The 6,911-nt window shown below is 31.9% G+C and overlaps 2 protein-coding genes across 2 annotated transcripts; one reads left to right on the forward strand and one right to left on the reverse strand.

Moving 5' to 3' along the window:
• The first annotated feature begins 259 nt into the window (after positions 1-259).
• On the forward strand, positions 260-3,714 carry LOC107962420 (alcohol dehydrogenase-like 1). Its single transcript, XM_016898807.2, has 10 exons — positions 260-541; positions 635-774; positions 856-902; positions 975-1,300; positions 1,383-1,465; positions 1,550-1,625; positions 1,750-1,814; positions 2,984-3,079; positions 3,201-3,362; positions 3,451-3,714. Exons 1-10 carry the CDS (start codon positions 490-492, stop codon positions 3,514-3,516), a joined length of 1,113 nt encoding a protein of 370 aa, XP_016754296.1. The 5' UTR covers positions 260-489; the 3' UTR covers positions 3,517-3,714.
• Positions 3,715-5,045: 1,331 nt separating this feature from the next.
• Positions 5,046-6,502, reverse strand: LOC107962421 (14-3-3-like protein). Its single transcript, XM_016898808.2, has 4 exons — positions 5,794-6,502; positions 5,582-5,704; positions 5,384-5,500; positions 5,046-5,296 (listed from the first exon to the last, which is right to left on the reverse strand). Exons 1-4 carry the CDS (start codon positions 6,274-6,276, stop codon positions 5,243-5,245), a joined length of 777 nt encoding a protein of 258 aa, XP_016754297.1. The 5' UTR covers positions 6,277-6,502; the 3' UTR covers positions 5,046-5,242.
• Positions 6,503-6,911: the final 409 nt, after the last annotated feature.

The raw sequence follows: 6,911 nt of genomic DNA on the forward strand, positions 1-6,911 counted from the left end.
TACGACACCCTCTATAAAAATTTTTTGACTTTTGCCCCTACATATCGTCTTATATTTCTATTGGCCCTTCGATTTTGATGCGGGGTGGTTTTTAATCGTGGTTTGGTTTCCTATGTGCTTGCGTGTTTGGTTAGTTGGTTTTGTTTTTTCTGAGTGCTACTATAATGCTTTTAAGTTTTTTTGTCGTTTCATTTCTTCTGTTTTGTATTTTGGACATTTATTACCTCTGTCCTGTTTCTTTTAATGAAGGAATATCAGTTTATTTGCAAAAAAAAAAAAAAATTGAAGGTCAAATTCCATAACTAAACCCTATACTATTTCTTTTCAAGCAACAATTAAAAAACTCATCATTAGTTGTATTAAATCATTATCCATGTTAGCTAAGCACTACTAACCGTAGAAAATATAAGCAAAAGATAGCAGAAAGATTTGGTATAAGCCAAGAAAAACTGCCCATATCTCTTCGTCTTGATTGAAGAAGAAGAAGCTATGGAAAACCAAAACAGGTCGGGAACTGCAGGAAAAGCTATAAGATGCAAAGGTTGTTTTGCATTTCTGGTTTTTTCTATTACCTGGATTCTCTGTTTTTCTATTACCTGCCTGTCTGATTCGTTTGTTTTCATGATATAAACAGCTGCAGTTTGCAGAAATCCGGGGGAACCACTCATGATAGAGGAAATTGAGGTTGAGCCACCTAAGGCTTGGGAGATTAGAATAAAAATACTCTGTACTTCTCTTTGTCATACTGACGTTACCTACTGGAAAATGTCCACTGTAATTATATAAAACTTTTATCTTTCTTTATACTGTTCTGAGCAACCAAAAATTAAAGAATACTGTATCGGTTTCCTGTAGGGACCATTCGCATTTTTTCCCATGATTTTTGGGCGTGAAGCTGTCGGGTAATTCAACTATACTTTACACATGCTTTTGTTTAAACCATTTTAGACTGTAATATCTTGGTGGGTTTCAAGTGTTGTTGAGAGTGTAGAGGAGCATGTGGAGGAATTTCAGGAAGGAGATATGGTGGTGCCTGTGTTTCGTCCGAATTGCAGAGAATGTAGAGACTGCAAGTCCCAAAAGGGAAATGGTTGCTCCATATTTGGTGGGGAATTGGTCCCTGCAATGCCAAGGGATAAAACAAGTAGGTTCAAGGGGATGAATGGGGAGACTTTGTACCATTTCTTGTCAGTTTCCAGCTTCAGTGAGTACACAGTGGTGGATGTGGTTAATGTTGTGAAGATCTCACCGGAATTCCCAGTTGATAAAGCTTGCCTCCTTAGCTGCGGAATATCCACCGGTAAGAACCATATAACTCAATGTTCCCATCAAGGACCCTTTGCTTTTTGCCTGCTAATCTGATATCTTAATGTGGATGATAGGGATTGGAGCAGCATGGAAGGTGGCAGACATTGAAGAAGGCTCCACTGTCGCCATATTTGGCCTGGGAACCGTTGGACTGGCGGTACTCCATATAATAATTCATCTTTCTTTGAATTATGTCAATGAAATATGCTAAATCATTTGCAAATCCATTCATGTATATCAGGTTGCAGAAGGGGCAAGGTTACGTGGAGCTTCAAAGATCATAGGTGTAGATTTGAATCAGGAAAAAATTGAGATAGGTAACACTACTATTTATCTTAATTATGTTGATAAAACATCAAAATATTTGCCGAAAAAAGTAGTCTATATAAATTATAAAACAGATATAAAAGATGTTATCGAAAGTGTTCTTTTTTATCGTAGGGAAACAGTTTGGAGTTACTGAATTCATCAATCCCACGACATGTGGAGAGAAAAAAATCAGTGAGGTTAGTTCTCAAAATCCCAAAATTTCAATCTAACCTCATAGATTCATATAATTTTTCTATATTTTAATATTTATAATCAGATGTGTCCAACAAGAATAAATTAGTTGGCAATGGTATTATATTCATATTTATAGTCAATTGAATGAAATTTTGTATTTTCCACCAAATTTTTATTTTGATTGTTCTACGTACCAAACCTTTGAAAAGGAATTATATGAGACTCTCATTTCACCTTATTCCTATCCCTATCCCTATTCCTTTTATTTTCAGCTTTTTCTTCTTAAAAAAAATTAAATCTAATTAAAAATACTAAAAATCAGAAGGTAAAATTTAATTTATCATTCTCCTATTAGAAAGCAATATGTAAAATCCTTTCTTAGCCTTATATTAAATTGAATAAAAAACGTGGATATTATATAATTATATAATATTTATATACCATCTTCAATTCGAAAAAGGTTAAAAAGTGAAGAATCAAATTATCCTTTTAAATTAAAATATTTTAATTTTTTTAATATATTTATTTCTCTATTAAAATCTTTAATTATTAACTTCTTGAAATAATTTAATGTAATTACATATATAATTTTTTATTTTATTTATACTTAAATTAATAAATATGTTAAAATAGAGTTTACATAAACTAGTTTATGTTAAATTTAATAAAATTTAAATATATAATTTCTTTTAGTTTATTTAAATTTAAAATTATTGAACTTTTCTTTATTTGGTTATATAAAATTTTTAAAATTTTTAAGTAATGTTTTTAATTAATAATTTTTGTATTTATATGAATAAAATAGTAATTATGTAATTATACATTAATATATATTATTATGTTGAAAATATTTTTAATTAATAACTATTTTATTTATATATAATAAAATTTTATTTTAATTTTATAATATTAAAATTTACCCTAACCAAGCTCCTCCTTTTCCTCGCGCGAAAGAGTTATTAATAATATTATTAATTTTATAATATTAATTTGATACATATTGTCTCTTTTTGACACAATGTTTAAAACAACTCGTAATCCCTCCATAACCTATAAATAGGATGAGGATGCACCTCAGAGCACTCAAATCACATCTCCTACATTGACAACAATAGTCATGCCAATTAAACTAAAACTTAATCGACAATAATATCACATATATATTTTTCAGGTGATTAAGGAAAAAACAGATGGGGGAGCTGACTATTGCTTTGAGTGCATTGGATTGGCTTCACTAATGGAAGATGCTTTCAATAGCAGTAGAGTGGTAGGTATATGTGAATTGTGAAGTGAAGCTGAAGCCAATGGCCTCTTTAACTTTTTCTTATTGGTTTAAATAAAAAAGCTAATTTAATTTGATGGTTGGTTTTTGGGGGAAATTTAACCAGAATTGGGGCAAGACAGTGATATTAGGATTGGAGATGCATCGCACACCATTACCTGTCAACACTTCTTTACTTCTAAGAGGCAGAAGTGTGACAGGGTGTTTATTTGGAGGACTTAAACCCAAATCTGACATTCCCTTCCTTGCTCAAAAATACCTACACAAGGTTTAATTTCATGCCCCTCTTTGCCTTGCAATTTCTTGGTGTAATTTGACAAGTTAATTTTTTTTGTATATTATATTGTTATATGCAGGAGCTTAATCTTGATGGATTCATAACGCATGAAGTTGGTTTTGGGGGATATCAACAAAGCTTTTGATTTACTGCTTGAAGGAAAAAGTCTTCGTTGTATTATACGGATGGATTAACCAATGATAGAATGGAAATTTGATAAAAATTTGAACCTACTTAATAAATTCCTATAGAATTGTATTTCAACTCCTTTATTGAAATAATAGCTAAATTAGCTCTTATACATTTCTGTTGAATAATGAAATGAAAAGTAATAATTTTTTTATGGGTTAACTATAAAAAGGTTACTCGATTATACCTTTCGTACTATTTTGGTCATCAAATTATTAATTTTTTTGATTTAGTCACTAAACTTTTCGAAATTAAATATTACAGTCATTTTGAGCTGACGTGGGCTTTTATTATTTATTGGTCTAATAACAAAATTAGCCCTATAATGTTTACACATTCTATTAATTTGATCCTAAATATAAAAAAAATCAACAATTTTAGCCCTTAATGTTTACAAAATTTGTCATTTTAGTTCTAATTCTAAAAATAAAAATAAATTTGGTCCTCAACATTTATAAAAATGTCAATTTAGTCCTAAATCTAAAAATCATTTTTAGCATTTTATAACTAATTGTCTAACCCATGTGAGATATTACAATAAGAAAAAGAGTATCGTCTTTCAAATCACTTGCAACAATTGCTTTTACTATAATTTATGTTTCACATTGGACCAAACAAATTGATTTGGAACCTATCTGGAATAACCGGTTACATATATTACTTCACAAACATGTAACATTCTTAATGTCTTTATTTTCTTTTGGATCTTTTTTTTGTTTGTATGTTTTATCCCAACTTTTTAAAATTCTTTTGCAAGTGATTAGAAAGGGTACTCTTAATTTTTGAGTTCGAGTTTGGAGCATGTTAAATTTTTTTAAAGTCAAGGTTGGGTTGGGTCAGGGTAGGGCATGGTGGTAGAGCACTGCATCGTTGTCAGGGTAAGTAAAAAACTGCTCCACCCTGTTGCCATCACTAGTTAGTCAATAGGTTATAAAAGGGCTAAAAATGACTTTTTAAAAATTTTTAGAGTTACGACTAAATTGAAAGATTTTGTAAATGTTGAGGGCGGAATTTATTTAATTTTTTAGAATTATAACTAAAATGTCAAATTTTGTAAACATTGAAGGCTAAAAATTGTTGAATTTTTTTTATATTTAGGATCAAATTTATACAATGTGTACTCATTAGAGGGATAATTTTGTTATTAAACCAACAAACAAAAGCCCACATAAGCTAAAAATGGCTAAAATATTTAATTTTAAAAAATTTAGTGACTAAATCAAATATTAATGGATAGGCTAATTTACATGTTTCAAAATGTGTGTGCTTTTAGTGCACTCAAATTCACATCTTCTTACATTGAGATCAATTCCCATATCAATCACTTAAACTTTGCTTAGCTTCATTTATCTATTTGAGTTCCAATGCTTCACCATCCACCCTTATACTTGTAACTTCATTTATCAGAAAATAAGTCTACATTAGTTAGGTATTGGTTATTATTAAGTAGATGGTTATTATATTCTAAAAAAATAAAGTCTATAGTTATCAGAAAATAAATCAAATATTAATTATCCAAACCATTCAGCATGAAGCATTTCAATAGAACATGGAAGATTAAATGACAACAAAGATAAATATCATCTATAATAAGAAAACACATAAAAAGATACAAGTTTGGTTTGATTGAAACCCTAACTTGGCAAATTATAATAGAAAGAGCCCACCAGAGACTGCTTTGACTATTGTTGTTCTTCTTCCTCGCGCTTCGCTGCTTCTTTAATCTCATCATCACCCTAATTAATGAAAGAATAATCAATTAAATTTTTTTAGAATTATCAATTTTGTTTTGGGCCAGAAGAATAGGTGGAAATTTTATTGACCTGCATGTCGGAGGTCCACAGAGTGAGATTGTCACGTAGCAGTTGCATGATGAGGGTGCTGTCTTTGTATGATTCCTCCCCTAGTGTATCCAACTCAGCTATTGCTTCATCAAACGCCTGTTTTCCAATCACAATCCAACACGTCAGCTACTCTCCATTTCAGAACTCTTTTTTTAAAAATACGAGTAGGTAACCCACCTGTTTAGCCAGTTCGCAAGCGCGATCAGGAGAATTGAGAATCTCGTAGTAGAAAACAGAGAAATTGAGGGCTAGACCGAGTCGGATCGGGTGAGTTGGAGCCAATTCGGCGTTGGCAATCTCCTAAGAAACAGAGAAAGAAGAAGGTTCAGCACGAACATTTTCATTAAAAAAAGTAGATCTCTAAGAAAATAAGGTTGGAAAGTGGAAACCTGAGCGGATTTATAGGCAGTGAGAGTACTCTCAGCAGCTTCCTTGCGTTCGGCGCTAGTTTTGAATTCAGCCAAATACCTGTGATAATCTCCCTTCATCTTAAGATAAAAGACCTTTGAATCTCCACCGGAAGCCGAAGGGATGAGTGTGGTGTCAAGGAGTTTCAAGATCCCGCCACAGATCGAGGAGAGCTCGGACTCGATCTTAGCCCGGTAATCACGTATAACGGCCACGTGATCCTCGTTACCACGGCTCTCCTCTTTCTGCTCGATGGAGGAGATGATGCGCCACGAAGCACGGCGTGCGCCGATCACGTTCTTGTAAGCGACGGAGAGGAGGTTGCGTTCTTCGATGGTGAGTCCCTCGTTGTCGGCGGCGGAAGCCGAGACTTTCTCCATGAAGTCGACCATTTCCTCGTAGCGTTCGGCTTGCTCGGCGAGTTTCGCCATGTAGACATTTTCTTCGCGAGTGGCGGCGGCCATTGTGGATTTTCAAATCAAGTTAGAGGGAAGAAAAGGTTTTTTGAAAATTTTAGAGGGTGAGAAATGTGGCAGTGATGGGGCAAGAAGAAATGTGGAGTGATGGATATAGGAGGCAAAAAGGACAGGGATTAAAAAGGACAAGTTGCCAAACACGGACTTTTCAGTTTTCTGAGCTGTTTTGAGCATATCAACAGCTGCTCTCCGTTACTTTCTTCTTCTTTTTTGTGTTCAAATATCTCATAAGTCCCTGTACTATTTATAAATTTAAAATTTAGTTATTATATTTTTATTTTTAGGATTTAATCTCTCTACTTTTTAATTTTAAAATTCAAGTTTAACAGTTAACAATAGTAAAATTATTTTATTAAATGTAATTTCATTACATCATTTTTTCCATCAGGAGTTTTTTTATTCTTTTAAAATATCACACAACCAAATTTAACAATAAAAATTTAAAAGTATTCGTAATTATTAATTAGACTTAAATTTTAAATTAAAAAAAAAGATTAAATTTTTAAAATTAAAAATATAAAGGTTAAATTTTAAATTTATAAAGAGTACAGAAAAGTATGGTATGTTTTAACGTTTTTTTGTCTTTTTGCTTTTTGACGGTGGAAAGATGAGTTTGAATTGGG

The sequence above is a fragment of the Gossypium hirsutum genome, chromosome A06 (assembly GCF_007990345.1).
Source record: "Gossypium hirsutum isolate 1008001.06 chromosome A06, Gossypium_hirsutum_v2.1, whole genome shotgun sequence".
Lineage (NCBI taxonomy): Eukaryota > Viridiplantae > Streptophyta > Magnoliopsida > Malvales > Malvaceae > Gossypium > Gossypium hirsutum.

Coding starts and splice junctions, on each gene's coding strand:
- LOC107962421 (XM_016898808.2), bottom strand. CDS start 6,276: ATGGCCGCCGCCACTCGCGAAGAAAATGTCTACATGGCGAAACTCGCC. Junction 5,705..5,793: donor CTGCCTATAAATCCGCTCAG/GTTTCCACTTTC, acceptor TCTGTTTCTTAG/GAGATTGCCAACGCCGAATT. Junction 5,501..5,581: donor CTTGCGAACTGGCTAAACAG/GTGGGTTACCTA, acceptor ATTGGAAAACAG/GCGTTTGATGAAGCAATAGC.
- LOC107962420 (XM_016898807.2), top strand. CDS start 490: ATGGAAAACCAAAACAGGTCGGGAACTGCAGGAAAAGCTATAAGATGC. Junction 1,626..1,749: donor TCAGGAAAAAATTGAGATAG/GTAACACTACTA, acceptor TTTTTATCGTAG/GGAAACAGTTTGGAGTTACT. Junction 1,815..2,983: donor GAGAGAAAAAAATCAGTGAG/GTTAGTTCTCAA, acceptor TATATTTTTCAG/GTGATTAAGGAAAAAACAGA.